The sequence below is a fragment of the Denticeps clupeoides genome, chromosome 11 (genome assembly GCF_900700375.1).
Source record: "Denticeps clupeoides chromosome 11, fDenClu1.1, whole genome shotgun sequence".
NCBI classification, from domain to species: Eukaryota; Metazoa; Chordata; class Actinopteri; order Clupeiformes; family Denticipitidae; genus Denticeps; species Denticeps clupeoides.
The window spans coordinates 18,323,911-18,340,873 of NC_041717.1; the positions used below are offsets into that span (position 1 = coordinate 18,323,911).

The 16,963-nt window shown below is 42.3% G+C and overlaps 1 protein-coding gene across 1 annotated transcript in view; it reads left to right on the forward strand.

The window, feature by feature from the left end:
* slc15a4 (solute carrier family 15 member 4) overlaps window positions 1-16,963 on the forward strand; it is a 31,889-nt gene that overhangs the window by 8,363 nt on the left and 6,563 nt on the right. Inside the window, exons 4-7 of the mRNA XM_028995265.1 lie at window positions 3,670-3,811; window positions 8,201-8,275; window positions 9,599-9,779; window positions 13,461-13,619. Coding sequence (XP_028851098.1) covers window positions 3,670-3,811; window positions 8,201-8,275; window positions 9,599-9,779; window positions 13,461-13,619 — 557 coding nt within the window. The remainder of the gene's footprint in view (window positions 1-3,669; window positions 3,812-8,200; window positions 8,276-9,598; window positions 9,780-13,460; window positions 13,620-16,963) is intronic.

A 16,963-nucleotide genomic window follows, 5' to 3' on the forward strand; every position in this document is an offset into this window, starting at 1 on the left:
AAGAGTTGTTCTTCCGATTAATAAAAAAGTTGTTTGTGAAGGGCGGGGCCCGCCTCTGATTGGCCGTGGTCCGGATATTCCTGTACATTTGAAAGTACGCCAGTCAGATAGTGGATGTAGCCACGGATTATAACTTTAATCGGGACTCCAGCCTGCCAGGTGCAGCTTTTTGAAAGGTGAACCCGACATTGTTTTAAGCTCTAAACTGAGCACCAAGAGTCAAATTTAGTCATTTTCTGATGACATTGGTGTGGTGGTAGTAGCCTAGTCGGTAACACACTCGCCTATGAACCAGAAGACCTGGGTTCAAATCCCACTTACTACCATTGTGTCCCTGAGCAAGACACTTAACCATGGGTGTCTCCAGGGGGGGACTGTCCCTGTAACTACTGATTGTACGTTGCTCTGGATAAGGGCGTATGGTAAATTCTGTATATGTGTTCCAGTGTGCCAAACCCAACCATTGTGTACGTGATCAGATCGGGCAAGTGGTACGGATTTGACACCGACAGCCTCTTCAGATTCCATTTTATTTGTTGGATTCCGTGATACCGCAGAAATCATAGGGTCTTACGTACCAAGAAAAGATATGCAGATGATTTATTCATGAAGTACGGGTCAAAATGTTAGGCTTTCATGAATAAGGTTTCAATAAACCTCATTGTTTTCACAATGATAGTAACGTTTAGCATTGGTTTGTTTTGGGAAAAGACGCCACGGCAACATTTGTTTGACACTAGAAGCATAATCACTGAAACGACAATTAGTAAGCAAAAATTGGCAACTTGATATTTTCATGTTTTGCTTATTAATTGACCTGTAAGGATCGATTCATGCGCCCAACTTCCTTTCTGTGTTCAGGGTCTGTTCACTTCTGCTTTTTCTTCATTCCCTGATTCCACTTATCTCCTCCTTCTTTTTCTTGTGTGGTCTATGTTGATCTGCCCTATTCTTAACAACATCTTGTGATGTGTTAGGTCCCATACTGTAGTGTTTTAATTAAGGTCTCAATTGATGAAAATATGGATCTTGTATAGAATGTGTCGGAAGGGGAAGTGAAGCTGAAATGCAAATGACTGATGTTTGCTTGGATGTGAACGGTTCTAGGGAAGCCCCTTTTTTTACATTTAGAACATTTGTCAGACTTATCCAGAGCAACTTGCTGTCTATAGTGACAGGGCTGTCCCTCAGGGTTAACTCAGGGTTAAGTGTCTTGCCCAGGGACACAATGGGGGGTTTGAACCTGGGACTTTGTGTCTTCTGGTTCTTAGCCATGAAATTAATGCTTTTTTATTATTTTACATTTTTTTTATTTGCTTGACAGAACTTTTTTTCAGCAGTTCTCCACTCCAGCTCCGGGAACCCACTGTCCGGCGAAGTTTCATGGTTTTCAGTCACCCAGCAGACCTGATCCAGCTCAGGAAGGGTTTATTACGACCTGCTGGTCTGGATCAGGGGACCAGAGTAGACCTGAAACTGTGCCGGAGATTGGATCCCCAGGACTGGGGAGGAGAACCGCTGGTCTGAGGCTTGTAGAAGGTCTGCACATGACGCCAGCAAACTCCATACTGCAACTTGAGAAGCAAGTTTCGAATGTTGTCAGCTTTGTCTCACTTGTCTACGTTTAGCACTTGTGTGAAAGTCCGTTGTGGTTTTAGTTCAGGTTTGTGTAGAAGAAGACAACACACATGAAGTTAGTCAGCATGAAGTGCTCTGAGAATGCTCTACCTCGACTCACATGAAGATAGTAAGCAAATTGTACACTGTAAAAAAAAAAAAAAAAAAAAAGTAGTTCTTCTGTAGGGTCAGGCCAGACGATCTAGTCCTCACTACTCCAGGGCTCTAGCACACGCGACCTTTCTCAATGGTGCAACTAAAAAAACCCGGAGGTTACACCGGTGCGACCAGCCGTTCAGCTCCCTGTAAGCTCCCTGTGATGCACGCAACAAACACATATTAGGGCCATGTGCTCTCAACCAATCACTGATCGCGAAGGGCCGTGGTCCAGATATTCCTGTACGTTTAAAAGTGCGCCAGTCAGAGAGTGGATGCAGGCATGGATTATAACTTTAATCAGGCCTTAAAAGTTAGACTCCAGGCCTGGCAACTACAGCTTTTTGAAGAGCTAACGTGACGTTACCAACATGCTTCACGCGCGTTGAAGAGACTTTTATAAAATTTTTAACATCATTTTGCATGGTCAAGGTTTTTTTTCTCCACACCTCATACTTTGCTTTCATAATCGCCTCCGTTTCACTGCCTCAGCACCCATTTTTGTGCTAATTGAAACGGCATCACCTGACCGTGCACTTACTGCGCGAGCCTGGGTGAAATTATAGAAATTAAATGCTGAAAAAGCATAATGCATGTATAAAACACATTGCATGCAGTGATAAGTGTCCCCTCTCCTGGTGCCTTTCAGCAACAGGCAGCAGCAAACAGAGAGCCCTTAAACACTTGTACTTTTAATGTAGATTTTCTTTTATCTTGTTTTTACGTCAGCTCAGTTTAAGTAAGTTACCTTTCTTGTAGAATTGTGCTTCAAATAAAGAATTTTATGTTAACCAGGTTGTTATTTAATCGTTTACAAGTCAATATTTCCAATATGACTACGAAAAAAGTTAGTACCCACATGAGTCTTGGCTGCCCATGACATTGTAGTATCACCTCCCCCACCAACTCCCCACGAGTTTTGCTGATGCCCCAGTTTTACCCCAGCAAACCCACGCCAACAACACGTGTCCACCCTTGCTTGGAGCCGCTGGAACCAGGTAATTGTGTTCAATCTGATGTCTCTGTAGGTAATTTTAACAAATTAAGCTCAGGCTTTATTTAATGAAGGACCCAAGCTCTGTCTGGTCCAGATTTGTGGAAAGTCTGTTTCTAGAAATAGTTTTTCAGCCTCCATAGACAAATTTCTGATTCCTACTTAAAACACAGAAACCTGGCTTTTGTGGTGTCTTACCATTCAGGACCAACAAATAACTTTGGCGCTTGTCAAAAAAAATATTGATTCTCAGATACTGATTGATACTAAAATTTAGTATTGATTTCGATATCAATTAGCAGTGGTATCAATACTTAAATGGCAATTTTGCATCTACTGGTTCAGAGAAATTGCCGCCAGACTACAACGATCAAAAGATGTGGACATACCCGTTTGCAAGAAACTTTTAGAGGTCTGGTGCTGGAGCATGCTCAGAAGAGAATGTACACTAGCACAAGCCAAAAAAAGTCTTTATTTTATTCTTTATTTTACAATATTAATGGTCTTTTCCTGTTTATTTTTTATTGTATTATTCATCTTGATTTTGTTGTTGTTTTTTCAGACTTTGTATTGTATTGTTTAGTTGTATTCTTTATTTTTTTTCTGGTGGTGTTCTGACCTTTTTTATTACAAATAAAAATATTTTAAAGTTCCTGTATTTGTTTTTTCTCCCCCTGTAGTATAAAAAAATAGTAGTGAGTACCATCGTTGGTGTCCGTAAAGAGTTTGAAATTTCAGGATCACGACATGGGTTCAATTAGGTTCAAGTATAAAAGCAATCTTCAACGAGGTTCTCCATTCAAAGATGCTTTTAGCCTAGGACTAAGATTTAATCCACGAACTGGAAACCTGACCCACGATGTGTGAGCAAAACCTGACCGCAGTCCCATTGTCTTTTTCAGGTCCAAGCCCACCTTGCTAGATGGCGCTAAGATCACCTACGGTGGGAGGTTCCCTGAAGAGAAGGTGGAGGAGGTGAAAGCACTGCTGAAAATACTTCCCGTGTTCCTGGCCCTCATCCCATACTGGACTGTGTACTTCCAGGTGAGTGAATGGCTTCCTGCATTGTGCAGATGCTGTACTTAATAAATACCAGCAGGGCCCTATGACATCGGTTTATTTTTCATTTCCTAAAATTCCTTTTTTCATCTAGCGTTTTATGTTATAAACACATTTATTCACCCCAAATATGTGTAATTTTGCAGTGGATGGGGAAAACTATCGATGCAAAAGGGGGGGAAAATTATATTTAATGACTGTTATTAAACTTCAACAAAGTGCTGGGTTCAGCAGAACATTTACTGCTTTGGTGAAACAGTTTTTTAATTTTTTCACATTAGAATAGATAAAGTCACCATGTGCTTAACATTTAAAATCAAAATGAAAATGTTATCAATGTTTCAGCGGATTTATTTGCATGACTAAGGCTTAGCTGGAGTGAGCAGCTCGTGATAGTTTGCTACATGGTCCTGTATAGCCTCTGCTGGCAAAACTTTCACAAGGGTTGTTTAAACCAATTTGGGTATCGTTCTGCTCTAAACGTAGTCAATTTCCGTAATTTTTAAGGACTTCGGTGTCTTGTTGCCCCAGGGATGTCTGCTATGTGGAAAACTACAATTCTCTCCGGGTTCTCCGCACAGCGGAAATCATAGGGCGCTGCACCAGGATGACACACCAACCAATCAGAGCCTGGCTGTAAAGGCTGCACTGTGGCGCTTTTTACTGCATTGTAACAAGTGCTTGGATCTGGTTGGATTTTGGTTATTTGCTGCTTTTGAACAGTACAGCACATTTCAAAGTTCAAAGTGATATAACCTGACAACCAAGGTCCAACTGGAAGTATTGGAGATGCGGTAATGGGACATACGAATAATTATACAAATAATGATGAATAACAAATAATACATTTACATTTACAGCATTTATCAGACTCAGTATTACAGGGACAGTCTCCCTGGAGCAATTTAGGGTTAAGTGTCTTGCTCAGGGACACAATGGTAGTAGGTGGGATTCGAACCCGGGTCTTCTGGTTCATAGGAGAGTGTGTTACCCACTAGGCTACTACCACTAATACCAATAATGATAAGGTTCAGAAAGTCTTTTCTTCCAACCGCTGTCAGACTCTATAACAAAGACCTCACAGTTGACCACACACACACACACACAGACAAACAAACAACACACTTCAAATACATCACGGTAATTACCAACTGTACAGGTGTACCCATTGCACATGTGTAGATTTTATTTGTACATTTGTAGATATATACATATACATATTTATTTTTTGCTGCTATTACCTCTGTTTTTGTTGCTGTTACCTCTGTTTCTATCCACTTTCTGCAATTTCCCACTTGTGGGACTAATAAAGGTTGATCTTATCTTATCTTCTCTCTTCGATACACTCCTCTTTTGTCAAATGTCATGTAAGCGCAGTCAGCGGAGAGTTCTTTAAAAGTTCTGTATTCTGATTGACCGAACTTAGAAGCTAAGTACAGCTAGCTACACCCCTGCACGCTCTCTCAGATCTGCAAATGAAAGGAGACAAAAAATTCCTTCTTCACGGGGTCTCCGATTCCAGTCATCTCTGTTCTCCGTTGTTGTCCCTGGCTGGTGGAACAACCTGCCCTCCTCCACACGACTAGCCGAGACTATCACCACTTTTAAGAAGCAGGTGAAATCCCGCTTATTCAAAAAATATTACAGACAAATCTAACACTTACACAAGCACATGCGTACACATTGCACAAACAATACAAAAATGTATAAATACATTATAATTTTTCTTCGTCTAGCACCTAACAATCTCTGAGCATGCTCTCCACTGACAAGTTGAGCCTTATCAGGGCTCTTAGTTTGTAAACTCAATATTCTATAGAAATCGAACGAGAATTGCTGGTGTCTTCCTCTTGTAAGTCGCTTTGGATAAAAGCGTCTGCTAAATAAAGTAAAGTAAAGTAGAAGACCAGGCTTCTGTCTAAATGGATTGCGCACAGAAGATTGAATTGAACTGAATTTTTACTGGATCTAAGCATGCACAAACACGATTGGCTGAATATGTGCTCGGTCTGGCTGCGGCTTTTTGGAGGCGTGTTCATATGCATTCACAGGAAGTAGAAATAGGGCAAACATTGCACCCAGCTCACGTGTCGGTCTAGCCGATGCAGCGTCACCTGTCAGCATGTCTTGTCTGATGTTCGCCCGAGGGAGTGATGCATGGAAACTTGAAAAAGTTAATCTCTCTTCAGGGCAAGCCTGACTGCCTTCAATTAAACTGAAAGGTCAGGTTTTTTTTTACGAGGTTCGTGAGGGCCGCACTCATCACTTCAGACTTTTTATTTTTTTCAGAGGGGAAAGAAAATGCACACTGTTTTTGCTCAGTGTGCCTTTACCCACAACAACAGGGCATCTAAGAACAAGGCACTATTTGAACTTTCGTGACAGGAGGGAGGTTTGCTGACCGGGCATGATGCAGCACAGCGATTGGTATTTATTTTATGTTGCTTATATTGCAAAAAATCTGAGGGCCCCATTTGACACAAAATTAGAGGTCAATTGATATAAATATTAAAAAAAAAATATATATATATATATATATATATATACACACACACATATACATATATACACACACACACACACACACACACATATATATATATATATAAAACATATACACACACACATATGTGTGTCTGTAAATTCTAGGGGCTGCTACTAATTATTATTTTAATTGTCGATTAATCTATCAAATTTTTTTTTTTATTAATCGGATAAAAAATAACAAAATAAATGAAAGCATTCATTTTCAATCCTTTATTCAAAAGCAGAAGTAAAATCTTTAGAAAATGCACGAACATGTTGTACCTTGATGTTGCTGTTATAATAATAATAAAATAAAAATTGACTAAAAAAACACACACATATGCTTAACATCTGCCAAATAGAGACTTTTTCTTTTAAACAAAGTGCCACCTGAGCTGCCAGAACAATAAATAATTTATTTTTAAAAAGAACAATACAGGATTTGTTTGAATGTCAGAACTCGCACACACTTGCAGACGAACACATTCACAAACTCTCACACTGACACACACTCACACACACACTCTCTCTCTTACTCTCTCTCATGTTCACATGCTCCTGGCTCAGGCCGTGTTGCCTGCTGCAGAAAACAGCCGCTCAGATGGTGTTGATCCGTCAGGGATGCAGAGGAAAGAAGTGAAGTGATTGTCATTGTGAACACAGCAGCACACGGTGACACAGCCAAACGTGTCCTCTGCTTTTAACCGCCACCGTGGGTGAGACACAGCGTGAAAGGGGAGCTCTGACCAGGTGTCGCACGTGGTCTGTTGTAGTGCACGGAAAAAAAGCATGTTGATCACGTGCACAGACCACTGCTTGCTGCCTGCTTCCATTGGCAGGCAACCGGCGTTAGAAACGGTGTTAAAGCGGCGCTCAGAGCAGCACTTTAAAAAAAACAGATCAGATGCAACAGATGCGGTGGCAGTGGTGACCTAGCGGTTGAGGAAGCGGCTCCGTAATCAGAAGGTTGCCGGTTCGAATCCCGATCCACCAAGGTGCCACTGAGGTGCCACTGAGCAAAGCACCGTCCCCACACGCTGCTCCCCGGGCGCCTGTCATGGCTGCCCACTGCTCACCAAGGGTGAGTGTCGTTGTGTCACCGTGTGCTGTGCTGCAGTGCATCACAATGACAAACACTTTACTTTCACTGTCATATCCTGATCATTGAGTATAAATCTTAACATTATTGTTAAATGCGTGTACTTTGCTACCGAGGTTCTTTTTTTCTGCCTCCTTAAACCTGACAGCTTATTACTTTGCTTCCTGTTCACACTGCACTTGGTTTTATGAAATGCCCGAATCTCGCCTTAGACTTTTGGAATGCTTAGGATAAAACTGGATTGCTTGCCATTTGAATTCATGGTCCTGTACAGTAAAGACTTAACAGCAACGCAGTATCTCTCATCCAGCTGTGGAACAGTCAAACATTTAAAAAACAATACAATACAATACAATACAATAGTCAGAAATGGGCGACAGTTGTGGGTTTCTTTTCCCCTGCAAATGTTATTGTTATTTGGAAATTAAATTCATGTCACCATTTCTGAGCATCATCGTTCTCTCAGTGTCAGTGTCTGCTTCTGCCACGTTTTGGCACATGCCACTGATCAAACAACTTGGGCCGCGCGCAGCCACCTTTCCGCCATCTGATGGGATTCATCAGGGGGGTCAGTCGATTTCATAATCCGGGTTCCTAATCTGCATCCCTCGCCTTTTGCTTTCTGAACCCTGGCTCTTATCGATTTCGGCCCACTCCAATTAAATGACCTCTGAAGGCCGCGGATCGTTACAGCACTTAGAACGTAACGCTGCAGTGTTTTATGACCGAATGGCGCTCATGTGTTGCAGATGCAGACCACATATTACCTGCAGGGGCTGCACCTGAGGATCCCCGCCACCAACGGCAGCTCCGACAGCCAGGCGGTGAGTCGGCTTTATTAAACCCGGTGTGCCGAGTAGCTGGCCGCGCGTGCAGGCCGCTTCAGAGCCGGATTACGGGGTCGTCGACCCCGAGCCGACCCGGCCCCCCTCACAAAGCCAAGCTGTCAAGCTATGTGTGTGTAGAGCCACCCCGAGGTGACAGCCTGAAAGGATGTGAGGGCAGAAGTGAGAGAGCTGCTCTTTTTTTTTTTTTTTTTTTTTATTAAGACTCTCTATCTGACACAATCTTTCTTTCTGTACTTCTCTTTAATCGACATATGTGCAATTTTCTCCTTTACAGATGTTGCCAGTTTCCCTTTTCTAAAACCTACTATAAACCTATTATTATATCAAAATCACAACAGTTGCCTTAAAAACATTAGCGCCTTCCTTTTTGTTCCTGGGTGATACAGTTCATGTCTCGGTGGAGCTCTGCAGTGGTGGTTTTTCATTTATTTATTTATTTAGTGTAGTATATGTATATATGTTTTTTCTTTTAGTTTTGTTTTTTATTTGTTTTGTTTCGTTTTTTTTTGGTTTGTTTTTTATTGGGGTCTAGTTTGAATTGTTTGAGCTGTTTTCTTTTGTAACCTTTTGAGAATATTGCTCATGCTCTAATTCCAATAAACAAAGTAAAAAAAATAAAATAAACCATTAGCACCAATATTAGAACCACCAGCTTGCATGTCTGCTTTTAACCTGATCTCTGCAGCTCAATGCTGAATCTGCAGTGGAATGCAGTGTCAAACATTCAGCAAAACGTATGCGGACCAGCCGACTCAGACCTAAGTCAGCTTCAGAAATACAGCTGTAACCTGTATTTATGTTTTGATGGTTTGAGGAGCTGTTGCATGATGGTTATTCCCTGGTCCAGCCCAGATCCTCCCACCTCCTTCCCTTTTTAAAATCTGGCCCACTCTTTCTCTTTTGCAATGCACTGAGGATTAAATTTAATAAGGACCCTAACTTTACAAACCTAGCATTAGATCAGCTCACACATGCCACGATAATACTTCAGTGATCAGTGGAAGCAGATATGAAATGAAATCAGCAGTGCTCATATAAAGAAACTGAAAACAAAAGCATTATGTTTGGTTAATTACTATGTTAATTTGTGTGATTTACTAGCACAGTAAAAATGAGGGTAGCGCATTTCTGGTTTGGGTCACATGAGGGCGCTAAACCCGCACTCAGTACCAGCATGCTGCGGATTGTCTCCAACTCTGTTCAGAGTGAGGTCGGGAGTGTAGGTGATTACAAGTTGTAATGATGAATGAATTCTGTGGCGTTCGTGTAATCTCGCATGCCCCTGTCCTCCGGTTCCAGATCACGTTCCGTTTCCCGGCGGCGTGGCTGTCCATGTTCGATGCCGTGCTGATCCTGATGCTGATCCCTCTGAAGGACAAGGTCGTCGATCCCATCCTGAAGCGGCGCGGCCTGTTGCCCTCCTCTCTGAAGAGGATCGCAGTCGGAATGTTCTTTGTCATGTGTTCAGCTGTGGCTGCTGGTGAGGGCTCACACACACACACACACAAACAAAGTCACAAGACCTCCACCAGAACAAGCTCTCATATACACAACACACACACACAATAACACAATAAGTGACCCAGCTCACACGCTCTTAAACACCCATTAACATCCACATGCATCACAAAGAAAGCCATCCAAACACACAGACCACACACAGACTCAAACACACACACAGTCATACACAAAGTCATGCATACAAAATGGGGGCAAACTCATACACGCACATACAATCAAAACATACAAAAACACATAAAACTCATGCAAACATTATGGGGACAAATTCTCAAAAACACACATGCACAAACACACAAATTCCCAACAACAACACAGGAAGAAGCTATCATGCACACAAAGACACACACAGACTCAGAAAAACACACAGGCGCTCATACGCTATTAAACACACACACAATGACACACACACTTACAAAGTTACTCAGCTCATACAATCTTAAACACACACATTAACATCCACATGCATCACAGGAACAAACTGACTCATACTCTCTCATAATGGAGACAAACTCATACACACACATAAACACAAACAAAGAAACACACATACAGACTCACAAAGATCAAACACAAATTCTCAGATCACACACACACACAATAATACTTTTATTTAAACTCAAACTCATGCAGGCATCATGGGCACAAACTCATAAACACATACACACAAAAAACACAAATTCTCAACAAGCTCTCATTCAGACAAAGTCACACACACACACACACACACACGTTACCAAGCTTGACCACAGGTTCAGTTACCAGCTCACCAACTCTTAAACACACACAATAACATCCACATGCATCATTGGAACAAACTCTCGTGCACACAAACGACACACAAACACAAACGGCATTGTCTGAGAGAGGGAGAACACACAGAGAGAAGTTCCCCGCAGGAGAGAGAATAATTGTATGTGTGTGTGAGACAGAGACAGACAGAGGTCGAGAGGAAGAGAGAGACATTGTAAGAGACTTGCCTCTAAATAACAGAACCGCTGAGCCGTTTATCCAGATTCAAACAGTCATTCATGCTGAAAAGGGATTGGTGTTTGACTCAGTTCACCACGTGGGCATCGTTGTTCAGTTCTTACATCACTTACTCATAGAAACAAGGAAGTCTTATTTGATTCCACTTTCTGTCTTTAAGCATGATTAAAAAAATTTGTTAAAACTGAAGATTATTCCAGACGCACACAGCCTGCCATGTTGAATAACTGAAGTACCGAATGATAAATGATCTCATTAGATCAGGAGTGGGATCACTGACTTTTTGGATAATTAACTGTAGGATTTTTTTAAAATCGGGTTTGTAAGAAGAATTGTGGAATTTTTTAAGATTTTTTGAATTGCTGTTAATCTAAATGCATGTTTTTCTTAGTAGTGGGTGTGGTCCAGTGGTTTCGGGGTTTCAGCAATAATTGCTAATATTTAATCAAACCAATTGTTGAGATGGAACTGTGGTTGTCTTTCTAGGTTTGGTGTATTATTCTTTCACAAATTCAACAGACCACTCCCTACAAGTCATGTTTCAAGTTTCAAGCAGCGGTTCAACTAAATTACCCAGGATTCCCCACTATCCTGCTTAATTAGAAAATTCATCACCCAGAAAAGATGTAATGAAAGAAGCACCAGCCAAACACTATATGGTGAATCCGGATCTGGGACATTGGGCGCAGGGTTGGGACTCGTCCTAGACAGGGGACGACCCCACTGCAGGCTGCAGCAAGTTTAGAGTCACTAATTCACCTTGTCTACATGCTTTTGGGAAACTGGAGAACCCAGAGGAAACCCACTCCGACAATTCACATCATGCGGCATCCTAGCTTGCTGCAAGTGCGCCCCAGGCTCACGTTCCTGATATGAACACTTTCTTATCATTCACTCATGTTAATGAGCATCTCATGAAGCAGCTTTTGATGATGACAATAGTGAACAAAGCAGCCATGAAGGTAAAAAGTGGTGACTCAGAAAAAAACAGATTCATCAAACATACTTCACTTTCTCCTGATACAACAAATACTAAATACATTTCTTGCATTGGATTATTCAAAATGGCCTCCAACTTTGTCTCCATAACCTCCATTTGTGACTGGTAATATACAGTAAACAAAATTCAACTGTGTTAATGACGTTAATGAATTTTAACATGTTAATTTGTAAAAATTTGTCCCAGCAATTAGCATGTTCATTTTGACAGCCTTATGAAAATATGACATTTTTGTTTTGCAAGGTCAGTTTTAGTCAGGCATGTATAAAATGCGTGTTATGGTGCCTTTGACGGAATTTATGGTGCTTGCTGATTCCTACGTGCTGTGGGGCTGTAGTCATTTTACACCGGGGCTTATAAAACCATGAGCGCGTCTACTTGTGCACTGGTGTGTGTAGGAGAATATGCGATGCACCCGAGCAGCCCATGCAGTCCATTTCCGGCGCAAATCCGTCCGCGGGCCGTGCCGCGGTGACAGTGTAAATTCCCATAAGCCCCTAGCTTGAGTGCTGTGCCTTCCAAAAAAAACTACTTTCTGTAAACATTCATTTACTCTCTTCCAAAGTGGAATTTGTTCCCTCCCTGTAGAAGTCCTGCAGGGGGGGGGGGGTCCAGGTGTTGATGTGGGTGTTGTACACTGACGCACTTACCCTGCAGACATCACACTCAGCATGAGTAGTCACTGTGTGTGTGTGTGTGTGTGTGTGTGTGTGTGTGTGTGTGTGTGTGTGTGTGTGTGTGTGTGTTAAAAAGCAAGAAATAGGACCAGGCCTCTCTCTGGAGACTAACTCCCTCAAGCGCTAATTAGTCTCTGATCTATCTCTTCTCTTCTTGTCTCTCTCTCTCTCACACACACACACACACACCATTACCTTACCTGTATGAAATCAGTGGTGTGTGTGTGTTTTAATAAATGTTAGGTTGAGGTCTTTTGACCCTCTTTCTGTAGCCGGTGACTATGGTACCCCTCGTCACATTAACACATCGTTAGGGGTTTTTCTGCATTATTAATAATCCTGCTGTGGGACAGAGAGGGGATGAAGGTTTGTTTGCGAAAAGAAAAAAAGTCATAGTACTAAAGCAAAGGGGCTTATGGAAATTCATCTGACTCATTCGGGTGCGTGAGTTTGTGTGTGTGTGTGATCAAACGCATGTAGCGGACACTGATCTGTGCTTAGTGTCAGACCCCTGTGTGTTTAAAGCCATTCTAAATACGCTCACACGCACGCACGAAGCAGAGCTGCATTTCCACCACAGGCACAGTACGCTCTCTCCAGTGCGCCCTCTACTGACCCAAAAGAGCTTGTCACGTTCCGGAGCCTCTCATCTAATTAATGACAGGCTAGAATCATATAGAAGAACAGTAAATAAAGATATTTTACAAGAGGATTCATTCTACAGTGCTGGGGTGTGACAGGCAGGACGACGGGAAACTTTTCCATTTCGCTGCGCAGCAGAGCGTAGCGTCTAAAGGTTCGGCAACAACAAAAATGGACAGGTTGTAGATGTTGTTATTTTGACATAATACCGTCAACATTTGCATACGTTGACTCTTTCATATGTTTTATAATTATACACACGTATGCACACTTGCCTTCTGCACTGACCAGTTCATTGTCATGACTGTGACTAATCTGTCTACGCTGATCCCAGGTATCCTGGAGACCATGCGACTGGACATCATCAGAAGCCGTGGCACCATCGATCAGAAGTTTGGCCGCGTGACGTACTACGCTGCCGATTTGCCCATCTGGTGGCAGGTGCCCCAGTATGTCCTCATTGGCATCAGCGAGATCTTTGCCAGCATAGCAGGTACGCCAGCAGTTAATGCCATAATTTTTTGCCATAGTTGGAACAACACGGTGTTTCGTTGTGTTGATAGCACATAGCTGAAGAAAGGTCCTTCATGCAGCCACTGAAGGGACTAATGCAGATCAGCGGCGTTTCTGCAGCTGTTGGCCAGAAATTTGAGTTCACAATAAAAAAAACAAACAGTTCTCTTCCTTTCAAAATTGACATACTAGAAAACAATATGGACGTAAGTGACATTTTGACTTGATCAAACTTTGGGTCTTGATTTCATTTTTTAAAAACACATTTTTTGAGCATATTGCTGGCAGTATGCAATATTGTGCATTGGTGTGTGGGGCAATGGTGGAGTACCGGTTAAGGAAGCGGCCAAGTAATCTGAAGGTTGCTGGTTCGAATCCCGATCCGCCACCGTCCCCACACACTGATCTCCAGCCGCCTGTCATGGCTGCCCACTGCTCACCAAGGGTGATGGTTAAAAGCAGGGGACACATTTCGTGTATCACAATGACAATCACTTCACTTTCACTTTTGTTCAGAATTTTTATAAAAAAAAAAAAAACACTAACATATTTTTGGCTGCTTCTATATGTTTGGTGTTTTGTATTTGGTGTTCTTGTTTAATTACTCAAAAATAATGTATCTAATTTGTTTGTATCCTTTTGCCAATAGAAAAAGCCGACCGGGAGCTTTCATTTGAGACGCATATCTCAATTTCGTCCAAAATGGATCTCAGTTATGCCTATATGGATTATGGAATATGGATTAGACTTTTCTAATGTTTTCATGTAATAACAGTTTGAAACATTTAGTAACGTTGGATGGGCCCAGACAGATCAGTTTGTGTACATCCTGAACTTTTCTTTGTAACAGTACTGGATATCAATATCCAGTATTGACGTTTATGATTATTCTCTTGCAGAGGACAGTTTTTACTCATTTTACAGTAAAGGGGGTGAGCAGAGACCGCTGCTACTTTAACCCCACTGCGTCCAACACGCGTGCAGACCTGAGATGGTCGAGTTCAGCGTACTCTGCTTTCCTGACTTCTCTTTTAATAAAAGGGAGAAAAATGCTGCATTTAAGTTCACGTCTGAATTTAATGGCACAGGCCTGCAGTTCGTCCCTTTTGCTTTTATTCTGTGTAGCATGGTCAGAGACTTTTCCCCAAAGGTAACAAAAAGAGCCATTTTTTAACAATGATGCATAATCATCACCCTGTTCTTTCTTATCCTGAGCTGTTTAATGGCCATCTCTTTTTTGCCAGCATTCAATTGGACTAAATGACAACCAAGACTGTGTGTGTGTGTGTGTGTGTGTGTGTGTGTGTGTGTGTGTGTGTGTGTGTGTGTGTGTGTGTGTGTGTGTGTGTGGGATTAATGTCTCAGCCCACGATTGTTCATCTGGTCTAATGACCCGCCAAATCGATACCCTACCTTTTATACTGCGCCGAGTGCCCGAGCTCGCCATGCCTTTGTGGAGTTTCCTCTGATCCATACGTATCAATAAGCCACAGTCAAAGCCCGATGCAAAGCGCTGTCCTGAACGGGATGTGAATCCTCTTACCATTCTTCTGTAACCAGGTTTTCAAAGGACACGTCGGGGAGATCCGATTCCAGGAGAAAGGGACGTCAAAAACAGTTCCGTTCTGGAGCTCTATGAGAACTCTTGTATTGAGTACGCATTCTGTAATCATCACGCCATTTCTACAGAGAAAATATGTTTTCCCAGACCAATAAATGGGAGCATTCCATCATCATCATCATCCTCAGTAACATTGCTTATGTAGCTTGTGTCGATAAAATATTACGTTTTTCGGCAGTGCTTTGTCATTACTTTGACCACACCCCTTGAAAAAGTCCACAGTCGTGCTTCTCTGTCTTGTTTGGTGAGTTGTGGCTGAGCTTATAATCAGCAGGACATCGTGTGGAAGAAGGACATTGAAACACAAAGGAAGCTAAAATGTCAGCCTCCGCCTGATCCCAAGTCGGCCAAATTGTCTCTGAGGGGGTCCCGGGGGCGGCTTTCACACTTTTAGCTGCCGTGCATTAGACTCAAGCACCTCAGAGCAGAGGCTTCTGCTCCAGGCCTACACACGCTGTACACAGACCACCCTCAACAAGGGTCTGCAGGGCGTGGGGAGGTTCTCTGTGGTAGATTAGAGTAGACGTTGATCATCTTGCCTTCAGTTACCAAGGGAACAGAGCAGGATTACACCAACGTCCTAGTCATTCAAACAAAGAAGCCTTTTGCCGGCCCGAGCAATGATCATCAATGATCATCTCGGCTGACGTGGGTGCATGTGCACCATTCATGCCACCATCAGCAAGGAGGATCATGGGACTAGGGGCGGTAAAGAGCATTTGGGGGTCCAGGATCACCATCTGCATTAGTATGATTGATGTCGCTGCCACTCCCTCGCCGTAAAGTTTTTTTTTTTTTTTTTTTCATCAGACTCCTCGCCTAGCAGCTGAAAAAAAAAATACAGATGAGGATGTGAGAAATAGTGCAGCGTAAATGTTCTCCTCACTCTCGTTCGTGCCTCAGAGTTCATGTCCACAGTTTTTTCCTTTTTCCTTTCTGTGAGTGCAGTTTAGATCAATACTTCAATTTCTGTCCACTTCTGAAGTTCTCTTTATCGCCACATAGCCTGTTACAGGGTGGTTGTGATGGCTGAACACCGGTGCATTGCAAGGGTTTCAGGGACACTCAGCTGTGCCAGGTACTGCAGCTTACACGGTGTTTTGGGATAAATCCGTTTGTGCCACAGATGACTGCCCATGCGTTTTGACTGTGACCCTACTGTCGCATTTAATTGCTCACTTGGGATGTAACGATGCACTCAGCTCGTGACTCGGTTTGATTTGCAGTTATGAGTTTACATTGTGTTTTTTTAATGTTATAGTAATGAGCAAAGTATGTTGAGCTCTCAAAATAACAAGAAGTTTTTTTTTTTTCTTCTACGGACCATTGGAACATAGAAGAGAGTGTTGCAGCCAATATCCTCGTTTCAATTAAACTATTTACAGAATCATGCATGATTTACATTTATGGCATTTATCCAGAGCAACTTACAATCAGTAGTTACAGGGACAGTCCCCCCTGGAGCAATTTAGGGTTAAGTGTCTTGCTCAGGGACACAATGGTAGTAAGTGGGATTTGAACTGGAGTCTTCTGGTTCATAGGCGAGTGTATTAACCGCTAGGCTACTACCACCCATTTAAATTTCGTTTTAAATGTATTCAATTGTCTTATCTTCCCCCCAATTCTGATTGGCTGGTACTTAGACATACCGGAGACACTGGTTAGTGAACTAAAAATGTAAAGCCCTGATGACAGTGAATATT